Below are 22,991 nucleotides of genomic sequence, written 5' to 3'. Positions count from 1 at the left end.
CACGGGGAAACAAGCTCGTCGAGATACCCCCGACAGTGCGAAAGAGATGCGTGGAGGAAGTCAGCGGCAGTCTCAAGACTAGGGGAAAGTACTACCGGCGGCAGTCTCAAGACCGGCCGCCGCGGCATCACGGGCTGTTAGCTACGCGAGGGAAGCGATGTTTGCGATTACGACGGGCCGCTTTGTTTTTTTGCCTCTACCGCCACGCAAACGTTACTGCTTTGCTTTATTTGTTTTTGTTTCTTTCTATAAATGTACGTCACTCCGTACGAGGAAGACGCGCTTAATGCAGCTCGAAATGGGGCTGAGCTCCCACGAGCTGTGCCAAGGTTGCCGGAATTTCCCGCGCTTCTTGCGGCGATTTTAGCCCTGGTTTCCTTACTTTTGCTTTCAGCAGAAAAGGTTCTCACTCTAAGATTTCGAGATATCAGTCGAAGAGTGCATAAATGGTGTGCGCAACTCAGGGAGCAGGAATTGTATACTCGCTGCGTCCCACTCGCAAACATAAGACCCGCATCGCCGCAGAGGTTAGAAATAGCATTTACTAACCAGGTTGCAACTTTGCAAAGCTATTAGCATTGAAGAGTAGTACAAACATGGCCGGCTCGTTGACTTTACTGGCCATCTTAATGTTGAGGTGTTGTAAGTTGTCAGCAGACGGGTGCCTCCAACTAATCAACAACCTAAACTGCGTGCAACCATTTCAGCGAATTAATAAACATGTTAGCTGTATTTATCATCTCTGCAACTTTAGTTACCATGAGTGGTTTTATCAAGACAAGGTATAAGTAGTTTCCATAGAAGTCAGCCTCGTTTGTCGTTCACTCATAAGCTCGCGTGTTTTTTTTTTTTTCCTTTCTGTTTCTATACAAGGAAAGCCTTGGGGCGCTCAATGACGTATCTGGAACGTCTTGCTACTTTTTTTCACGTTTCGAGGAAAGTGAAAGGAAAGTGATTTTTAATGATCAGCTAACTGCCGTCGTCGCGGAGAGCTCAAGAGGGTGAGTACATTTAAAGCGGTCGCAGTCGTTGACATCAGGGAAGTTATTAACAAATAAAGGTAAATGTTACCTTAAGCCTTAGTTAAACTAAAAAGTTGAAATAAAAATAACTATTTTGCGTGGATTTGCATAATTCACTCTTTCTTCTATGGGGGTCTGTAGAAGTCATATGAAAGGCCGTGTTTCAATGTATTTAAATTCGGCTTCGCTGAAACTGCTAGCAATCAGGGCAGCGATAATAAGAAATATTTAACACTTTCATATCGCCTTTAAAGAATAGATTTCTCAGGCTTTCACATCATCCTTGCAGGTCAGGTCAGTTCCCTGTCATTTCGATTCTATCTCGCTCTTATTATTTTACGGCTGCTTTTAAGGGTGAGAACTAAGTATTCATTTTAAATCCTCGTTCATCATTAGCCGGATTAGATTCGCTGCTCGACAAAGACCTCTCTAAGTGGTTTCGAACTGCATCATCTTTCTGCCAGCCACGACCACTCCATATCCCATTCTATTTCATAACCTCGTCACCTTACCAGAGTCTCTGCCGTCTTGGACTAAGTGTCCCTTACCGTTGTGTTCACTCCGTCACTCTAAGAGATTGTCGCTTATATGTCAGTGCTCCCTCCAACTCTATTCCTTCAGCCTGGCTTACCTATAGCTGGCAGCGTCGCTCAGACCGGACTACCGACTATTGATTTGGTGCGCCAAGCTATAGGCGTAACCACATAATTGAACTGGTTCCTCCTCTTCATATTTAGAACGTGAAAACTGAATCTGTAGGGTTTATGGAGGAGCTTTGGCCATTGTCGATGCCGACATTCAAGCGAAGGTTACACGTGTATAAAATCCGAGGCACATATACGGCCGACCCTTGGGATTCTTTGGGGGGATGCGATGTTGGCATCGGCGAAATGCACCGTTACGCTGGTGTGTACAAAGATGACGATAAAGATAAAAAGCAAGAGGGGACAGAAGAAGGAGAGGTCAATGTGGACGGTCGGTCGGCGTCCTTAAAAATACTACAAAACAGAAAGCGATGGCTCATGCAATGCGAACCCAAGGGAGCACCGGAATAAGCACATTTTGTTATGTATACTCAGGATACTTTTCTTGGGCACGTTAATGTCATTCTACATTTCTGCACGCAAATGCAGCGTTCGGAAGCTCTGTACATACTGGGTATTTGGAACGCCCTCGGGACATGCCAAGGGCGCCACTAGCTTTGTTTGTTCTCGAAATTCTAGAGGCCCGTGTGGTGTGTGATGTCAGTGAACGTTAAAGAACCCCTGGTGGTCGAAATTTCCGGAGCCCTCCACTACGGCGTCCCTCATAGGCTGAGTTGCTTTTGGACGCTAAACCCCCACATAACCATAATTTTTTTTTTCCACAAGTGATCACATGCCCCGCCGCGGTGGCTCAGTGGTTAAAGCGCTCGACTACTGATCCGGAGTTCCCGGGTTCGAACCCGACCGCGGCGGCTGCGTTTTTATGGAGGAAAAACGCTAAGGCGCCCGTGCGCTGTGCGATGTCAGTGCACGTTAAAGATCCCCAGGTGGTCGAAATTATTCCGGAGCCCTCCACTACGGCACCTCTCTCTTCCTTTCTTCTTTCACTCCCTCCTCTATCCCTTCCCTTACGGCGCAGTTCAGGTGTCCAACGATATATGAGAGCTGCAGATACTGCGCCATTTCCTTTCCCCCAGAGCCATTTATTATATTATTATATTCACAAGTGATGAGCACTTGGTGGACACCAGACAGAAGCGAGCAGAGAGAGCTCTCACCCAGATTGAAGTCTGAGGGCGCCTTCCTGAAGTTGGCCTGCTGCGCCGCCCACACTCCCGCGAGGGCCAGCCGCACCCGTCGGGGGTCGAGGGAGCCACAGGGCGTCGCGTCGCCGCTGGACGTCCCCGCAGCGTCGCCACTGGTGCTCCCGTTCCGCCCGTCGGTGCGCAGCGGCATGAGCAGGGCGATGTTCGCTTGGCCCGGGTAGATGGCCGGCGAAGGGTCCTCGGCCTGCGCCACCTTCAGGCCGCCCCAATGGAGGCACAGAGAGAGCAGCAGCGCGGCGGCAGCTGGCTTCGCTGGCGCCATTCGGACCGTGGTGAACGGGGTTAACCTGTAGTCGAGGAACAGATAGAAAACCACGGTAACTATGCAGCCTAGTTGGTACGACATGAAAAGTTTGCCCCTTTTTAATCTCCCGCATATCACCTTTTTGACTAATACAATGTAGTCCCTGTTACAAAACAGTTAAACTATATTCTATTAAAGAGCTTAAAAACAAAAACTAATAATAATAGTTCCTTTCTGCAATATCTGGTCAAGTTACAAGAAAGCAGTGCAACCCGCCAGACACGAAGCGCTGAGCCTAGGAAAGCTAGACCTTTCGAAATAACTTATGGTTCGCGGACACGACATAACAGACTTGCGGTATTACTGGACAGATTGAACCAAGGTCACATAAATCTTGAAAATTGGACATTGAATGAAATTCTGCAGCATTTTTAGAAAGTTGTAGGCCGTTTCGCGTTTCCCACTGTAAGTTTCTTTCTCCCTTATTCCTAAACGCGCATCTTCTTAGCGACTACTTCCTGCTATCTCCGTACAAGTGACAGTGTGCGCTTTTTCCTAGCACCATCATCCATGTATACGTATTCCCGTTCTTTCTATCGGGTGAATCAAATTGTAATTGTTTCTTCTTGCCTGATACTACAATAATTCTGTATTTTTCATTTCCCACCGGTGAGTGAGCAGCACATCTTCAAGCTTCAAATGGCTCAGTGTAGACATTGTCAAAGAACAATTTGACGGGTATAGTCTGCGCGCAAATTATCCATGCTTATTGCTGACGGCTAAATCCTGGAATAACAGAAGGGGCGTGACTGACGATACGTCTTCAGGGTGACCAAGAAAGTCATTGATATCAAAAGAGAAAGAACTGAAGTGTTGCAGGTTGAGAGAGGGGGCGTTTTTTTTTTACCTACTGTAGAAAAAAAAAAAAAGCTTAAAGACGCCACTGGCGAAGTCTGAACGCACGACGTCGACTGAACATCGCTTGCGACGGTTCTATCATTTTGTGCACTAGGAAGTAAAAAGATAGAGTACGCGACATGATGAAGGAGAAGGCAAGCATAGAGCTCAAATTCTTTCTTCCGACCATTAGCCAAAGAAGGTCCGGAGAACTGAGAGTACGCTACGTTCCTCGGTATCGACACAGGAACTTTTCCTCTGCTTGTCCTCAGCTCATCACTTTTCGATTCTCACGTCTTAATACCTAACATTAAGTCGCCAGACAAATGGAGTCACTCTTGATTTCTTCGTTTTTTTTTTTAACAATGAGCCTCAGCAGATGCATAGCATGCACAGCCCAGCCTCAGTACGGCTCGAACCAGGCAGTACGAGGTCGGAACTTCTTCTAGGAAACAGCGCGGACCCACTGCTGATTAAATGCCTTGTATTTAGGTATCAACCGAACAGATAAGGCTTCTTGCTTTTTGCGGCTATGCGGATACAACTGATATGAAGCCAAAAACCGCAATAAGGTCGTCCGCCCTTGGCGTGTTACAGGTCATACTGAGCGCGACCGCACGTGTACCGCGGCGTCGCATGACTGCGACTCTCCAGTGTTTCACCGCTGCTCCATGTGAAAGTGTTTCCTGGAGCCAAATATTTGCGCGTATCGGTCAGAATCTACATCCTGCACCCGAAACGGCTTTAAGGCAAATCCAAGCATCCCCCGCCGGGTACGCCTTTCTCCCGGACGTCGTAACACGCGACCGGCTCCCGGCGCGTAACCATCCGAGGAGCGCATAACAAAGCACAGTAAATGAACCTCGGAGAAGAGAAAGAAGATTCTCCGCGACGGCCGTGCGGCGGCGCTGGCGGCGCGACGCGCGCTGCGCAGCTGTTTGCGTCGCGGTGCGTGGAGAAGAAGACACGGCCGAACGGAGCCGAAAAGGACACACGGCGGCTGTGCGGCGGCAGCAGCAGCAGCAGACGGCTCAACAGTGCACGGCCCGGTGGTCGTGCGAATCGAGACGCCATCTTGCGGTCGGGCTCTGGTTGGCCGCCACAAACGGCGCCGCCGGCGGAGAACAGCGACCCGGCAACGGCGGTGATCTGCTGGCCACTTGTTTGGTTGTGGATTTGCTGTTGTTTATCTTAAGCCCGTTGTGCTTTAGGCGGTGCTGGCTGGGAAATATTTCTATTTCTTTTTAACTGCCCACGCTAATTTATGCTGTTTGTCCTGTCGCTTTACTCGCGAGAACGCGAGCCTGTTCAGGGAAAAAAGTAAATAAATAAAAATTCAGATGCACTCACAGGACGCTGGTGCGATTGCTGCTTAGATGCATACCCACCTATTGGCCACAGAAACCCCGTGTATTCTATTAAGGCTGTCTCCTTCGTATAGAACTTCGTTATATTCCTATTCTTCCAAGTTGCACCTGGATAACATAGAGAGCCTATACTCCTACCCTACGTGATTATGGAGGCACAATTCATGAGCTGCAACGCATCAAAGGACAAGGCACAGTGAACGATAGGAACACCGTCGCTTGTCTCTAGATACGCAACAGTTTGTAAATATGAACCAACTAGACCAAGTTCCGACGTTAGTCACGTTTGCAGTATACGAGGTATGTGGCTATACATGTATGCACAGTGTCGGGTTCATGGTCGGCTTTAAAGGCAGGGGTGCGTTTTACTGTTGTCCAGGTAATCTTTAGGACCCAGCTTGTTGTTCAGCTGGGCAGTAATTTGTAACGCGTCACTTCGTTTTCATTTCATTCTACCCTCTGACATTAATCTCTGCTTGTAGTGACGTATGTCATGGGGTATGGGGTTGACGTCACGCCGGTCGTGGCGGAAACACTTCCATGATTACATTTACCTCTGTAATGCCTCCCCCCCCCCCACACACACGCACACACACGCACACCCCTGCCACATTGGTAGATCAGTGGTAGCGGAACTGGAGAGCATTGTATGAGCTGCTGACGGGATTTTCGTGGTTTATTCCTTATAATTCGTCAACGCACTTTCATTGCAGTAAACCTTGAGGTGGCGTGTCAAAATGGGGGGAGCATCTGAAGGTAGAAGAAGAAGAAGAAGAAGACTTTATTTCCACCATGTGCAGTACACAGATGGAGGACGACGGAAAAAAGCCGTCAATAGGCGGCTTGACGAGTCCGTTCTTCATTCTACGTTTTAATAGTGAGATTCTTCTACATGGCGGCAGCCTTGATGTGGGAACGAATGCTAGTTATTGCGCAGGCATTAAGGAAACGAAGTGCGTCTAAACAGCTTCCTTTTTGCCAACAGCGAGCTGCCGCCAACGAGAAGGACTGGCTAAATGCCTTAGCTGCAATAAACAACCAGGTTTTCCGCTATTTTCTCGATCTAAATTCTGGTTCCCTATATAATATGTCTATTGTAATATTGAATACGGGGTGTAAAGTGGCAGAAAACACGCAGTATACCCTTGCCTCATAGTCAAGGTTCGCTACTTAGTCCCATACAAGAGAAAAGCTGCCGCTCGTTCAATCGCGTTTCCATACTGGAATTGGTCTCGCCAAAAAAAAAAAAAAAAAAGAAGGGATAGTTCGCGAACTGTTTCTCGTGCAACCGAGCAACTCCGAGAAAAGCGGCATGTAGACATCACGTGCTTTTCTCGCAGCATTGTATCACTTCCATTGAATATACCTACTAGTTTCTCCTCTCCACACTTTGAGGTTACTCATGCTATCCCTGAACCAGCGCGAAATTGAGACTGATGGTGTGCACTAGCGAGCTAGTTTTGCAATAAATTGCCAGCTACTGCGCGACGAAGGGTGTTGATGTAATCTTTGATTGTGGCGAGCTGTTTACATCCTGCGTTTCGTCCAAAACGACCTTCGCTGCGCCGGTTCGAGTTTTGCATAAAGATGAGAGTAGATTAAGGCAAGTCACGTGACCATTGAGAGAGAAAGAGAAAAGGAATGGTGAAACTGTTTTCGTCGCTTTTCTCGCAAACTTGGCAACTCTGCTAACTATATATTACTACGGTGTGCGGGCACGGGACACTCCACGAACAAAGGCTTCCCAGTCGAAAAACGCAACATAAAAGTTTCTGTCGTCACAACAGGTTTTCTGTAACTTTATTGGCCAATAATTTCTAGTAACAACAGAATTTTCCATACCACAGAAAACTACTACAGAAAAAAAAATCTACAGAAGTACAGAATAATGCTAGAAAACAATAGAAAATTCTGTTTTTACGACAAAACTACTACTGATTTTGTCCTATTTTCGACACAGTTTTGTCGTTAACTTTTTTTTCCAGTTCATTAAGTAAAGGCACCGCACGCAATACACGGACAAAGCACACGCTAACTTGGAGCCGAATGCGTGAAGTAATGCGTTTGATTCTGGCAGGTGTATTGCGGTCTTTTCTTATTCTCTTTCTTCAATTTATCAACAATGTAAAAAATATAGAGGAGTGCAAGAAATGTGAAATATCGTGGATCAAATTCAGTACGAATTTCAGGGGGAAAAAACAAGGTAGCTTTTAAGGTCGAATTGAATGCTGAACTTTAACCTGTTTTTCAAGTGGAATGCTGCTACAATGTAACTTATTTTGATAGCACGGGTATGCAGCAAAGTAACGCTACATGTATGAATGCAGGATTTGTAATTTGACAGGAAAGTAGTTTAAATAACTCTCGCAAATGAAATTAGATACAGTTCCAGAGCCGCGCACATCACCTCAGTGATGCTAACATGGTGAACTCCAGTGTGGGAAAGAAACTCGCATGAATTTTGATAATTATATCACGCCTAAATATTCTGGAGCTAGCACTTATTCTCGGATGCCAAATATATTGACTAGAATACCAGTCGGGCAACAGCGAAAATCCAGGTCGTACTAGAAATCAGGAACATTTGCAGCCGACCAAACTTAATAAATTTAATCGTTCATGCTACACATCCAAAGTAACACTTCTCTTGTTTTAACCTTGACTTCAGTGACTGTCGTTGTATCCCGCTACTTCCAGTTTGAAGTTGTAACTGTGAAACACCGCTAAAGTTCGCTTCAGTCATTTCTTGATTTCGATTTTGGCTAAATGGACACATGATCGACGCTTTCGACCTCCTACACATCTCGAAATACTTCGTCATTACGCACGCCGAATGGACTTAGCCGGTAGTGATAGCTTTTGGACCACAGTGCGGTTGCTGCTGTTTTTGGCCACCATCGCACACTCGCTGTTCTGTTGTCTGAACTGTGCCGAAAAACGCTTTGTGAACAACGCACCGAAGCAGCTGTGCAGCAAATGCCGTAAGAACGCGCGTATTAGGCGACCCCGCATCACGTACGAGCAGTGATTCGAGGACGATACCAAACAAGAACGTTTCAGACCCTGCCGTCCACAGAGTTCAAGGAGTGGCTGCAAAGGATACGCCGCAGCTATCCAGGAGAGCACTCACTGCCAAGATTATTTGGATCACGTGACCGTTGCTTACGTGCCCCTCATGGCCCAGCTATGCCAACCTGTAGAGTGACTTCATGACAAGCAGGTGTACACCTGGGTTTTCCGACATATAACGACTGCAATGGAGGCGCCGGCGCCGTTTACCCCATAGAAAGTTTCGTTTACAGCTTTTGCGATATGAAGTAACAAGAAAAGAATGCGCTCAGTCCAAGTTTTGCGACTAAGAAAAAAAATTATCACGCGCCGCCCTGGTCATTTATTAAGTGTGGTCACCGTTCCAAACAGGTTCGTTTGACTTCGTTGTTTGTCCCAAAGGCCTGCGCCAATCAACGCGATGGAATCAGGTCCCATTTTCCTCGTCGTCATGCGCGTCAACCCGCCGCGGTGGCTCAGTGGTTAGGGCTCTCGACTACTGATCCGGAGTTCCCGGGTTCGAACCCGACCGCGGCGGCTGCGTTTTTATGGAGTAAAAACGCTAACGCGCGTGTGTGCTGTGCGATGTCAGTGCACGTTAAAGATCCCCAGGTGGTCGAAATTATTCCGGAGCCCTCCACGACGGCACCTAATTCTTCCTTTCTTCTTTCACTCCCTCTCTTATCCCTCGGCGCGGTTCAGGTGTCCAACGATATATGAGACAGATACTGCGCCGTTTCCTTTCCCCCAAAAAACCAATTATTATATCATGCGCGTCATGTTTTTCGTACTAACATACCTGATAGCCGCCTTCAGCGACGAGCCCAGAAGCGGGTTTCGGTCAACCAAAACTGTGCAGACACCTCGCCGCAGGTTCTAAATGTATGGGTTTTTGCTGTTAAGAAAGCTTGTATCGGATTGCTGTTTAGAATTTCTTTGTATTCTGATTACTGCGATGATTACTCATATAATGCAATGCTTAAAAATTTCATTTTATAGTAACAAATAGATTAAGACAGCACATTAAAGGCGCGTATTTGCAGCGCCCCGCAGAGGTCGCACGTGTCGGAACAGCAACACGACAGCGGCCGTGCGCTCTCCATTAAGCTTTCCCACTGGAACGTGACGGCGGCCTTCGCGCAGCGTTTTCCCTGTCGAAAAATGACTGTTTTGCTTTCTATTTTTCTTTCCTTCTCCCCATTACAGCTCCTCGGCGCACTACGCAAACGCACTTGCTGTATTTGGTCGCAGTGTCGTTTGCTGAGAGCAATTTGGCACGCTTCGCCTCACTGATTCCCTGAACTGTGGCAGAAACTACAGCTGAACAAGGTAAATGATTGGTCTAGTTGATGAAACCTGGAAAATGGTCAACAGCTCAGAGCTACAAAAAAATTATAAAGAGACATATAGAGAGGCTTACTCAGCGTGGAGACCTTTGTTAAAGAGAGGCTAAAATAAAATGAGCTTGTTCTACGCTGAGTTCTACGAAAGCTGTCGCCGTGCTGCTGTCTTTCGCTAATGCCCAGACCTACAGTAAATTCAAAGGCCTACACACAGTGTGGCAACATGGGCTACCACAACGATCGGGAGCATAGTCTCATGTCTGGCGCTGATAACGCGATGACACCTGAGCGTGAATCCGTGACCAGCACCCCCCATGTGACTATCCGTGACTGGATGTTGATCTATGCTTTGAGTCAGCCGGGTAGGGCAGCGTATAAACATTTTTCAGTAAACCAAAAAATTGCAAGCAAACTAGGCTATCGGTTACAAGTTTATAAGCATAACGAAGTTTGCGATGATCGCAAACACCACGAATACGCATAGTCGGGGTCAAAGGTCTCCGACTCCGCTTCAAGTTCTGAACCTTGCCGCACTGTATCCGAGAGCCACCTGACGATGTACTCCTGGTGTCGAGACATACAGCGCCGCACTGTTCGGAACTTAAGGGGGGGGGGGGGGGGGGGGGGGTCAGAGACTTTTGACCCTGACTGTACATCCGGCTTTTCGAATTCGTTTATTCAGATAGAGCAGTGTTCAAAAGTCCCCAGGGTTATACAGGGACTGCTGTTCAGCCGTGTAATGACGCACCTGCAGCACTCCTGAAGGTCCGGAGGTGTGATGACCAAAGTTTCCTTTTCCCTCCAGGTATCTGCAGCTTCAGAAGTGCTGCACTACATGATCGAACAGCAGACATTGTAGCTCTGGAGGCTATTCAGCATTACTTTCATCGCCAGTGCAACTACATTCACTTTCACGTTCGGTACACAGAGTGACACGTCTATCACTCCGCCGACAACCATTGCACCTACAGGGAGCTTGTACCGACATCACAGTGGCCGCTATTCTGTGTTATATTGAGCACGGTGAAAGGCTGCGCGCATGTCTAACCAGCTTAACGCCGCGTACTCCGGCTGGCACTACTTTAGCTCTGTTCCGAAAAATAGTGCTTGTCACGTCACGCGAATACATCCTGCGTCGTGTGGCGCGCACCCCTTATTGGCTATGCAGTTCTTTGCTGAAATCCATGCGCCTGACAGCCGGATCGAACTGAAGAAGGTGAACGTCGCGAGGCTGTCACAGTGCCTGTCCACTCTGAATCTTTGAGCACGAGTCATTCATCTGGCATCGTTCACGATCCCACATTCAGAAACACTGCACGGATCTTAAAGATCCCTTTAAGATTAAGCACAGAATACCGAGGCGCTTCTTTTTTCTCAGTAATCCTCGCCTAGCGTAGCTGAATGAATACGTATACAATGACAGGTAAATGCTGCAACGTCCAGCCAGCACGTCGCATCTAACGGTCCCTTCATTATCGACGGAAACTTCGGATCAAAACAGAAATGCTTTTTTTGTGTCATGTGGGAAGCATTCCAAAAACGCGCTTTATTTGTTTTCGGGTGAGTCATATTGTTCGAGAGCCACGCTGGAAAAAGCACGCGCGTACGTGACCCCGTCATATAAAAACATCGTGACAAAAACCTTTTTTTTTTTTCACCGAACGACTGCACATCACTCAATAACCAAGATTAAGTGGTCTTTTTATTTAGAGTAACGCTACAGTGGAGCAAATGCCGACAACAATTGCAAGGCTCTTTCTGATAGATTAAAGCAACAACCTCAGCCTCCTAACGTAAAATTTCTTAAAAGCATAGTCACTGTGAGGTTTACTAAGAAATGTCATCGGCTTTTCGCTGTTTCCTGCATGTGGTATAGAGGTAGCTGGGATGGCTGTGTCGTAACTCCCTCTCCCCGTGACTCTCAAACCGATCCTCATCACGTGACTACCAATGTCATGGTGATAACATTCCTGTAGCCCAGCAGCTGAACACGAGAGTTTCTGGCCGCATTGTATGCTACGACGCTGAATCGACCAATCTCATTTATCCAAAAGAAAGCTCTCTTGGATATCACTGTCATAAAACTAAGGGGGGCGATAAGGGGTAGTGAGGGGGAGGCGTAGAAGATAGACACAATAGCCAGCTAGACTCCAACGTAAAGAGGTTATCATTCATCGCAACGTTAACACCAATCACCGCATCCCTCCGGCGTGGCTGTCTGGATTCGTCGCGAAGGTCGCCGATTGTAGATTCCGCGGGACGTTGGGGTCGCAGTCTCCATATTAAAGCAAAGAAGGTATTCCTCGGCTCCGCAGTCAAACAGCGAAGCGAACTCTCAGATTCCTTTACGAGATTCCTTTCTTTTTCGCCGCGCTCATCCGTTACGACAGTGGTCGTGGTGACGGGATATAGGCCACGGTGCCCCCCCCCCCCCCCCTTCACTGTGGCAGCAGAATCAAGGGCGCCGTCATCATTGTGTGTTTATGAGCCTGCGCGTGCCATACGTGCGCGCTCTGTTATCAGCTTACCCCTCGCCGACTCGCTTTCCACGGCAGCACTGGCGCGCAACTGTCACGTGTACGCGGCGTTGTGAGGGTTCGTATACTGGAGACACAGTTTCTTCGAGATAAGCCCATCGTCGCCGGTGTCTGCGTGTGTGTGCGTGTGCCGGGGGACTTTTTTGTTTATTTTCACGCGATGTAGGGTAAGGTCGCAGCGAGAAGCCTCACGAGCCGCATCGGAGTGCGTGGAAGTCAACGATGTGGGGGGGCGTTAAGCAGTCGCGCGCTATATGCGCTTTGCCGAGTGAACCGAGTCCGTCCGTTCTTCTGAAGACAGGGTGCAATTTCCAGATTCCACAGAACAACCGGTCACTGCAACCTGGCCCTGCCTTTTCTTTTTTATTAGGAGGCGGTGATCAAAATCTTGACGTGTTCATCGTTGCGAGAATAATCAACGGGCTGTCGCGTTATGTAAGGAGTGCTTTCGGCGTGTGGGACCCACCCTTGGTGCGCAGGGCTTCACGTGATCACGTGACAGTTTCCGTCTTTTTCTCTGCCGCCTCTGCCCGCCTTAATTTGTATGCCCGTCGCCGGAAGTGCGCGTGGGGACGTCGTTACCCCGTGGTGCTTTGAGCTTTATCCCGGGCCTGACAGGAAATGATTTGTTTCCCCAACGTCGAAGTAATGAGCACGTTATCAAATCGTTGCGCTCTGTTTCTCCTTGATGTTCTCTCCTCCGGTTTCCTAACTCATCGCTGCGCTTTAAGCCTGATGTTTATTTTGACGTCCAAGTGTCTCTGCGCGTTCAAAGCGGAGGCCTCATTTCGAAGAATGTTTACCTACTCCCTGACGTTTTTATTGCAGTAGGAATCCGTCAAGTCAACGCGCATGCAGTAAAAATCTAAAAGAAGCAACGAAATAAACTAGAATGGACAGTTTCGTGCCATGCGCAGGGTTATACCAAGGACTCCGGTCATACCTCTTCCTCCGCCTGACGCGAAATACCTCAAGAGTGACTGCGCGAAATCGATGGATCTAAACAAGGGATACCTTCCGAAAAACAGACCGATTAGCAAACTCAATAAAACAAAAAAGAACAGAGGCGTCCTCATAAAATAAACAGAGATGGAGAGTATCTATACCAAGGAGGTCAGAAAGGGAGGGAGAGAGATAGAGAGAAAAAAAGGAAGGAAGCCACTGCGGCAGTTTGACTGCTCTTCGGCAGTGAGATGCGTGTCCGTGGAGAGGAAGAATTGTGCTGGATTGACGAGGCGGGTCCTGTGGGCATTCTGTCCGTCCCTCTCTCGCCTCAGATTCCGCACGGCCGGTGGACCAAAAGCGACTCAACCGGAGGAAGAGGGCGAGGAGGATGTCCCCTCCTCTCTCTTAGCTGGGCAGTCGTCGTGAAGCTTGGCGGCGACGATGACCACGCGAGGAGTGCCGTCGGAAATCCGTGCCCGCCGAGTGATCGCGGCGGCCCAGCCGGACGAAGCAGCCGTTGTTGTTGGGGGCCACGGTCGCGTGGTTACGCGCCGCGTTTTGTCGTCGTCGTCGCTGGGTCGGCACGCCAGCTTGGTCCCAAGGAGAAGAAGGCCCTCGGCAGCCTGGTTCTCGCCGCTAGGGATGCGCTCCAGTTGTCCCCGTGCCGCCAAGAGGCGCTCAAGAAGCTTCGTCTCCGTAGAGTCACACGAAAAAGCGGAGGAAAGGCTACCTCGGACAAGTGGCGCAGAACTTGGGTCAGATTCACAAAGCTGTGTTCTCACGCATTCGTGCCGTAGATCAATTTGTGAGTGGAGGCTTAGCGCGGTTCGGCTATCTGGTTCGTGTGCGCCGTCTCCTCCTTACTTCCAACGCGCTGTGGCTGCGCTACAAATGTGTATTTTAGCATAATCAACTCGCCCAAACTGCTACGCTTCGCACCGTAGCTCTCACTTCGTTGCCTCTTGAATGAGCAGAAATTATGAAAATTTAGTTTTCCTTTTTCACCTTTTCACAACCACACGCGTGGTCAGAATTGTCCGCTTCGAGCTACACATGGCTCTCCAACGATGCAGTACGAATGCCTCACAGAGAGCTTTGCCTGAGTGGGCTGCACTTTGAATGCTGGTTTTTTGCTCAGATAGAAAGCCGCTTGGCTTGACGAGCTGGCGAGAAGTCCCGTCACTGACGATCCTGACTGACGTAACTACTGTCAGGACCACTGAGCGATAACTCTGCATTCACAAAAACTGTCGGAAACGTTAGCAGTATGCGTGTTGATGTTACAGAATATGCTCACGTTTGCATACACGAAAATAAAGACAGGAAAAACTCTGAATGAGGAAAATGCACTGGCACGCACACATGTCAAGGCCTGCAAAACAGAACTTGTCCTGTAGTGTGTTTTCCTTTTAACACGGAAAACGCCACGATATATGTCGCAGAGCACAAACGCTAGTGCTTCGCACACTTCGTGCGCTAAATTAACGGGTCCTTAAACGCACTAAAGTGTAGATAGTGCGGAGGATACCCTGACAGCAAGAGCCATTTATCCGAATGCTGCAAGGACTATTTTATTGTCTAACAATCACCCACGCCATACGACCCTTACCGCAGACACAAGGTCCGGGGAGCGTGGATGCCTGTGTCACTTCCCGTACCGGTCGTCCAGCATGTCAAGAACATATTGTAAAGGAAATGAAGGGCAGGAAATGGGCGCCAGATTATGGGCTCTTAAAATGCTTTCTCTCTCAGACTGCGTTTGCTCACTTTTTTTTCTTGCTCTGTGAACTTGAGCCCATATCGCACACTCTGCGGATGCTGCTGGTATACCATAATGCTGGGACTTGCACTTTTACTTCTCCCTTACTTTCTTTGGACGATAGCTTACGAAATTTACTCCAAATTCTTAAACAAATAAACAGCGTGCGAGGAACGCTGTATGGTCGGTCGTATTGTGTACCGCTTGCTTTAAACTATCCCGTGAAAAACTAAACAATGCGGTTGAAGTTATGTACCCTTAGCAAGATGCTTCCGAGGAGGTCAAAACCAATACCGCATAGAATAAGAAATGTTAAGGCGTAAAAAGCGCCTGACACAATACCCAGTGGATATAGCATCGACGCCCGATAAGAGCTCGTGTGACCCGATCGCTGTCCTGACCGGCATCTTCTGCCTCTTCTTCGAGCGTCCAGTGCCTTGTTTCATGTTCACCTCGCTGCAGTAAAAAAGTAGGATCGCCTTAATTACACCTTTGCTCCGCGTCGGTGCCTCGGGAGTCATCTCCGCTGGCGCCGGTGATCTGCAACACCATCGGTCTTCAGCGTAACACCACGATCCGGATTCGAGAGGAAACAAAGAGGGGGGCGCTCATTCTTCCTGACACCGTAATCGCTTCCTGCCTGCCAACAGTTAAATTATAGACCTATACGTGCTCAGGTCACGCGCCCTTTCAACGCGCCTCCTGCTGGGTGTACTCCATCTTTACTTCGGCCACATCACACCTGCACTTCATCACTCAAGCAGAACGCGCTCCACATGCCGTTCTGTCGGAAGACTCTCCTTCCGCGGTAGCAGACTCCGTGGATATAATGGCGCTCTGCTGTCGAGCATGATGACCAAGGCCAGGTTCTGAGTGACCAGGGGAGATGCTCCGGATGGCCAAGCTTCCCCTCATCCCGTGACACACACTGGTGTGAGGTCGTTTTTTTTGTTATTTTTACAGCGTTAGCAGTGTAATAATACTCTTTCGACGAAAACGCCGCGGTCTTTGTGTATGTCGTAAGCTCCCACCCACCAGCGCCCCCTAGCAGATAGAAATGCATTGGTGCCCATTCCGGGCGCTATGCTGAGCTGTTCGAGCATTGCGACGTCAGGTGCACTCTACAAGAGACGACAAATAATAACGAACAAGCAGCATTGCATTCACCGTCGCAAACAGATGTCGCTTGAATCTCGCGTTACATAGCAGCAACCTTCGCGAGAGTTTTGTTCTCCCCAAAGCATCATCGCGCGCCAGTATAGGACACGGAAACAGTTCGACAGCCTGCATTCGGTCCGGACCCCGTAGGATATCTGATACGGGTCCCAATTGGAGTTATTTTTGGAAATGTGGCGGAGAGTTTGAAGGTTGCTTCACTTCCGCCATCGGTTGGCCCGGTATTGCACTGCCTCCGGGATCGGCCTTGGTCTTTATAGCGCGCGTCTTTACTATCCTGTCTTTCTATCCCATCTTTCAACTCTCCTACTATCTGCACGCGGTAGTGATTGTGGCTCGGCTTGAGCCAGTGAGCAGGCCTGTGCACTTTCCTTTTCTTTCTTCCTGGAAACAACACACAGACCGGCATTCCGAGAAAGTGGACAATCCGTGGTCTGAATACGTGTGGTGATTTCAGCTAACTTCCGACCCCACCGCAACTGTGGCGAGAGTGGCTGCCAAGGGACCAGAGAAACCTTCAATGGATCTAAAAGGCAAAGGAGAGGCGGATCTCAGCGAACGGGACTGCATCGACCGGTGCCGCCACCTTTGCTCAGGGAAACGGCTCAGAGGGAAACCGCGATCAAGATTTACTGCTCCTGCGAACGCGGCAACGGCGAGGGTTGTAGATGGACCAGAGGAGGGTGAAGGGAAACGGCGCCATCATCCTTAACACGAAGCTCGCGCCTGCATACACGCACACTCATAGGCACATGCACGTTGTACGTACACGCTAGCGGACACGCATTCGACCCGTTTCTCGACTTAATTAGAGAAAGATGGGGGGGGGGGGGGGGGGGGGGTCTCAAGAAGAAGGAACGACCGGTTCCCCGGCACAAGTTCGCCACCGCTGCACGGTGATGACTGGCGCGGCCCTTCCGAAGCCGTGTTGCTGCCTGGCCGCGTGAGAGAAAGAAAGGCTCGGAGGATCGGGTTCCGGAAGAAGAACTGCCGAATCGCTCTCTCGGCAGCTGGCTGACCGGATGCCGCCGCCGTTGTCTTCGACGCTTTTCGCTACCGCTATATACGGCACGTATTACGGGACCCCATCGGCCGGCGGTGGATCGGGCGGGGGGGAGGGGGGGGGGGTGATGTGCAGTGATCCGTGTGCGGTTTCGCGATAGGCCTCCGCCCGATGCTGCTCGAAGAGAGCTATAAGCCGCGTCCAGCACCACTACGTTGTGCTGCCGGATACGAAAGAGCCAAACAAAAAGAGAGTGAGTAATAAAAGCACGTCCGGCCGCGCGTGTATCAGCAGCGGTGGAAGAGAGACCGGTGCAGATCGGCTTTCCGACGTGGATGCCTGAGCACGTCATCCGGCGGAAGGTCGCGTACACTTCGTGCTGCGCGTTCGTGCGTGGATAGGGAAACGAAAAAAAAAAAGAGCTTTCTTTTTGGTAAGAGTGCACGCTTTTTCTCGAGGGGTCACCGAGAATGTGGAAGTGACGAAGATGTACACAAAGCCGCCTCGAACATCGCTCATATGTGCAAGTTCGCGGGCCGATCAAGAATGCCGGAAGAAGCGTATTATCCTCTGTTCTGTTTCTTGGTGTATAGAGAGATAGCTTTAGAAGGCGTTGCCGCGACCTTGGGCAGGCATGTGTGAATTATTCGAACCTTTCTTGCATCGCTGACGCCTCTCAGGATGCCGCGGATTTTATTTCTCACGTCGCTCACAGCGTTCAGGATTCACGCTTCTTGGGCCACCGGATTAAAGGAAGCTGTTGCAACGCAGAAATTTAAAGCTGCAGGAAGCGAACTAAGTATCCTTTCTTGACGTTGCGGGTCGCGATCAACAACACATTTCGCGCACCAGAGAGTAATTCTGGGCGTTGAAAAGTGCCGTTCACACAAGCCCGTATCTACCGATGTCTACAATCTACAATCCCGTATCTACCGATGTCATGCGTGAGTAGAGACAGATAGGAACACCATGGTCCACCCACTTCTTCAGCTTTAAGCCCGATAGCGTGTCGTGGGCATGCCCAACATTCTTGGGCTAAAATTTTAAATATTTGAAAATTATAAGGTTCTGTTATGGATATATTGAAGGTAATGGTCCCTTCTTCACATGTTTAGCAAAATCTTTCTTTTAGCGATTTTCCATCGTTCGCACCAAGCACGGAATACTGCCTTAGTAAAACCAATGGCGAACGCTTTTGACAATAGCAAAAATGTTAATAGCAAGAATATGCAAGCCTGCCGACGGGATATCTGAGGATATATTGATTGTTGAAGTGAAATCATGCAATATATGAAAAAAATCGCGTTCATAAACTCTTTTCTCGGTCAAGAATGATTTTGGTTTACGGGGGTTTAACGCCCCAAGCGACTAAGGCTGTGAAGGACGCCATAGTGAAGGATTCCGGAAATTTCGACGACCTGGGGTTCTTTAACGTGCACTGACATCGCACAGTACACGGGCGCCGAATAAGCGTAGCGCTAATACTACTGCGGGGAATTAGTAGCGTTATCTGCTCTAGCAAGTATTTCTTCTTGATTCATTCTCCTTGTTTACTGCCAAACGGCATTTTAAGACCCCAGGCGCCGTTCACACAGAGGTTCGCATCCTTTGCACGCATCAACCGCGTAACGCTGTGAAGACCGTCTCAAAGAACAGATGTCTAGAAGCGTTGCGTTCCACGGCAGCGGCTCATGCAACGTCCTTGTATCCACTCTCGCCGACCCCGATTTGCATATTTAATCGCCCCAGCCTCCACTGCCGCGTTAGCGCGCGCTACTACGACACTGGGCTTCCTCTTCTCTCGGCAGCCCATCGCTAACAATCAGCGGACGCGCAATTGCGAAGAGGATGACAGCTTCGCGGTGCAGACTGCATCCCCCGCCGCACGAGTCCCTCCTTTTGTCGCAGCTCTTTCCCCTGTCCTTCCGTCGCGCACACAAAGCGTCCCACCGCGACATTATACGCGAAGTAGAGGAGGCGCCTTCTCTTGACCAAGTAGCACGTACGGCGGATGAGCGGCCGAAGGCCTCCACGCCTCCTTGTGCGCACGCGTGTGTAAGGCCGTGTGTAGTGGCGAGAACAATGGCGCGCTTACTTGGTCGTCACGACTATGCGAGTCCCGTAGACGTGTGTAAGGAACGCGTCTCTACTCTGCAACATGTACGCCTCTCGGATGTTAACAGAGATCCGCTGCTGAGCCTGCAGAACGCGCCGCTGCGCGCAGCGTGATCTGGTCGCGCTTGACGACAGCCACGACTGCTGCTGTCGCTTCTGTGGAGTTTTCTCGCCCGGCTTTTTAGAAGTAAAAAATAAAATAAAAAGCAAAAAAAAGAGCGAAGCATACGTGCATTGCGCCCACTACAACGAAAGTGCTCGGAAAAGGACACGCTTATCAACGAAGACCTTCGCAACGTGGCTAGTTTCGTGTGCGTGTCTGGTGTGTCTAGACACGCTTGTTTGCTCATCTTCTGACCAATTAGCGCGGCCACGTTAGGAGAAAGGCAGAATGCGAGGAGTGGGGGGGGGGGGGGGGGAGAAGAATCTCGCTTGCTTTGGAGAAAGGCAGGCGAGATTCTCGCGAGGCTGGTATATCTCCCCGCGGAACAAAGATCTTCTAGGCTGTCGCCTATCTGGGGTTTCCTTCGAGAACAAAGAGAGTTAAATGGCAGCCCGTTTTGTTCTGGTCACGGTATGTCTTTCCTGGCCGTCGTTTTAGCAGCCATTAGAATCGCATGGAAGAGCAAGGGCTGCGCAAGGACAGCTAAATTACAGTTCCGGCCCGACGTTGAGGCGCCGGGCGCGCGGTGTACTGCTTAGTGCTGGTCACTGAAAGACCTGATGGAAGCAGGGTGGACGGCCATTGGGGAAATGTGTGGAAAACCACACAATAGCACTGGGGGCGAACAGAAACGTGAAGGTAAGAAGCGGTTCTTTCGTCATTCTCCTTCTGCTGGACTTCCGCGCTCGGCTAATTACTGCCGATTTTTGTCGGCTGCCCCTCTTTCTGTCTGTTCAGGAACTCAGAGCAGCTGACAACGACTTCCTTTGCTCACCAGGTGTTTGTTTTTCCGCTGATTCCACCGGGCCAACTCTAAGCGGATGCGCTTCACCTGTCGTCTACTGCGCAGCAGCTTAGATTTTGGGTAATCGTCCTAACTGAGCTTTTTTCTTTCGAATGTAATAAAGAAGTGGACTGTACCTTCACATTTATATCCAGTGGACTGTGCCTTCATGTTTAGAGGTGGACTGTGCCTCCACTTAAGGCGTCCATCATAGCCTGAGTCGCTTTGGGACGTTAAATCCCATAAACGTGAACCTAAACCTAAAAACCTCAGATTAAACTAAGATGTCTGCAGTGAAGTGTTGGTAATGGTTCCAAATCTATCTCTGTGATGCTTCCGTCGATATGAGTATGAGCTGCTGTCATATAGGACTGCAAGATGCAAGTCTCTAGCAGTCTCATTTATCCTATCTGCAATTTCGGTTGTACCGAATTTGTAGACACTATACTGTACTGCACTACAGGGCAGTAAGCATTGTTGTCTGTGGGAAATGAAAAAAAAAACACAAAAAGACAAAACAGCACGCGGCGTTATAACACACAGAAAATGGCACAGCGTCTAACAACACAAGGAAGAAACAGCACCGCTACACAAAGAGAAAACAGCACGTGTCAGAACATCAAGCCGGAAAGAACCAGCGCAGTGACACAACAGCACGCTTGTCAACGAAACATCACGGTTTTCTCCCTGAATTTTATCTTCGCACCACTTGACCTTTGACCTTCGGCTTTGACCTTTCGATGTGCCGGTAGAGGGCGGTAGAATAGGTCGCAAGCGTTCATTGGGTGACCAACCTCTCGCGATCAACCATTAACTGCCACCTGCCAGGGTGGGGCACGCTGCCTATCCAGTGTGCGAGACGCACTCAACGTTACAGACGCCAAGCCGCGTCTACTTGCCCGATACACCCCAGCTTTCGCTCTCTAACCAGGTTCAGCAGTAGTTAAACCGCAGCTAATTTTTTGAAGCCGGACGTGAGGGCCCCACTAGCTAGCTTGCCGTTGTCTCAGCGCATCTGCGCACGCGCAGCAGACAACGATGCAGACGACGACACTGCGCGGAGCGTTACAATTGGCTGCACCATCGGCCAAAGACTCCCAGTAGTCTTTGCGAAAACACGTGATTTCCGGCACACTTTTCTTCATGCAGCTCGGCTAGCAAGGAGCTCTCCTAAGCTTTCCTTCTTCCATGACGCCACTGCTGGACAAAAGCCTCTTCCACTGCCCTCCGATTGCCCTTTCCTGCGTCTCCGCAAATCTCCTAATCTCATCGGCCCAGACTCTGCAGTCCGCAGCTACGTCTCCCTACTCTCGAAACACATGGCGGACGACCAGTTATCTGTTCTCCGCGTTATTTGTCCTGACCATGTTTAGAAACGGACAAAACATTTTTGAGCACTAATGCGCGCACGCAAGCTCCAAACAACTTCCCGCGTAGGAAGCGGACATACAGGGTGCGTGCGCGGGGAAGCACGCGAGGCGAGCACGCGCGGACGTAACGTTTACGGTATACGCTCCACCGTGTCCGTCCCACGGGGCGCACGAGACGCGTTACGCGACGGAGGGGTCCTGGGAAGGGGACCGCCTTCTTTTCGGCGGCAGCCAAGAGGGCGCCTCGTTACGTAAACCCGGAAGGTTGCTGCGCCGCTGACCCCGCGAGCGCTGTGTGTACTGTGCTGAACCCTCGCCGCCGCTCATCGCGGGCGGGTATCACTCGCGCCACAGTCTCCGCTGGTCGCGGTGCACGTGAGTCTGCGTAGGGCGATTGTGTGAGCGCGCAGGCTGACAACCGCGCTATGAACGCGCGCTGAGCCTCTGCCGAAATAGCCTCGCTCCAGTCGTGCAGGAAGTGTTACCCGGCCTGCCGGCGCTCGCGGAAAAGGTCATAACCTCTGCCACCGGCAGAGAACCGAGAGGCCATTTGTCGCCACGGTTATCGCACCGTCCCTCTCCAAACTCGCCCCGAACACACGTACACGCAAATAGCTCTGATTTGTTCGTTCTCGTTCTGTGCTTAGTTTTGAGCTAGTGTAGTTTGTCGCTGAATGACGGCTGCGCACTCAGTCTCCCCGAGACTGCACCACATTGTGAAAATTACATATCGCCGATTGATTGATTGATTGATTGATTGATTGATTGATTGATTGATTGATTGATTGATTGATTGATTGATTCGTATTTCTTGCTCCTTATTCCTCAATTGTCACCTTATTCCTCAATTGTCAGCAAAGAATAAGCTCCTTTCAGACAAACATGCAAACACAATATAACTCAAGCGCAAACGATTTCTTTACTGAGCTGATCAGCCGGTACATCGGCTTTTCATCGGCTATCGCACTTATGTACCTCACGGGCGTCGGCGAGTCACAAAGCTGGCATATAAATGCAAACAGCGTCGTGAACTCGGCGTCTATTCGGCTGCCAACATCTCTAATCTTGCAAAAGAGTTCGCGGTGTTCGTGAAACGGTGAGCACGCCGACAAAATTGTAGTGAATAGTCGTGCCTCTTCGTAATACGGTGTCACAAATTTCCTCTGCTCTCCACTGAGGTCGATTTACTTCCAGGCTAAGCTGGAACTTACGCAAGTTGTCCTTGTGCTGTCATTTGTCATTTACTGCTCTTTCAACAGGCATGAGACAAAATATAGATAAAACAGAAGTTAAGCTGCTAAAATGTGGCGTCTGTTTACGGAATTGTCCGCGCATACAAAGTGACACCACACGAGAGCATTCGCGCTAGACGTTGCACCACCAAACGGAACGGTTCCTCCTTTTTTGT

The 22,991-nt window shown here is 49.6% G+C and overlaps 1 protein-coding gene across 1 annotated transcript in view; it reads right to left on the bottom strand.

Moving 5' to 3' along the window:
- The window catches only part of LOC144098611 (metabotropic glutamate receptor 3-like), a 54,759-nt gene that overhangs the window by 16,138 nt on the left and 15,630 nt on the right, over positions 1 to 22,991 (bottom strand). The window contains exon 3 of the mRNA XM_077631391.1: positions 2,785 to 3,119. Within this exon, the coding sequence (XP_077487517.1) occupies positions 2,785 to 3,119 (335 nt within the window). The remainder of the gene's footprint in view (positions 1 to 2,784; positions 3,120 to 22,991) is intronic.

The sequence above is a fragment of the Amblyomma americanum genome, chromosome 7, assembly GCF_052857255.1.
Source record: "Amblyomma americanum isolate KBUSLIRL-KWMA chromosome 7, ASM5285725v1, whole genome shotgun sequence".
In the NCBI taxonomy this organism is placed as follows: Eukaryota; Metazoa; Arthropoda; class Arachnida; order Ixodida; family Ixodidae; genus Amblyomma; species Amblyomma americanum.
The sequence above is the reverse complement of the archived record's forward strand: the minus strand, read 5'-3'. Positions and strand labels throughout refer to the sequence as shown.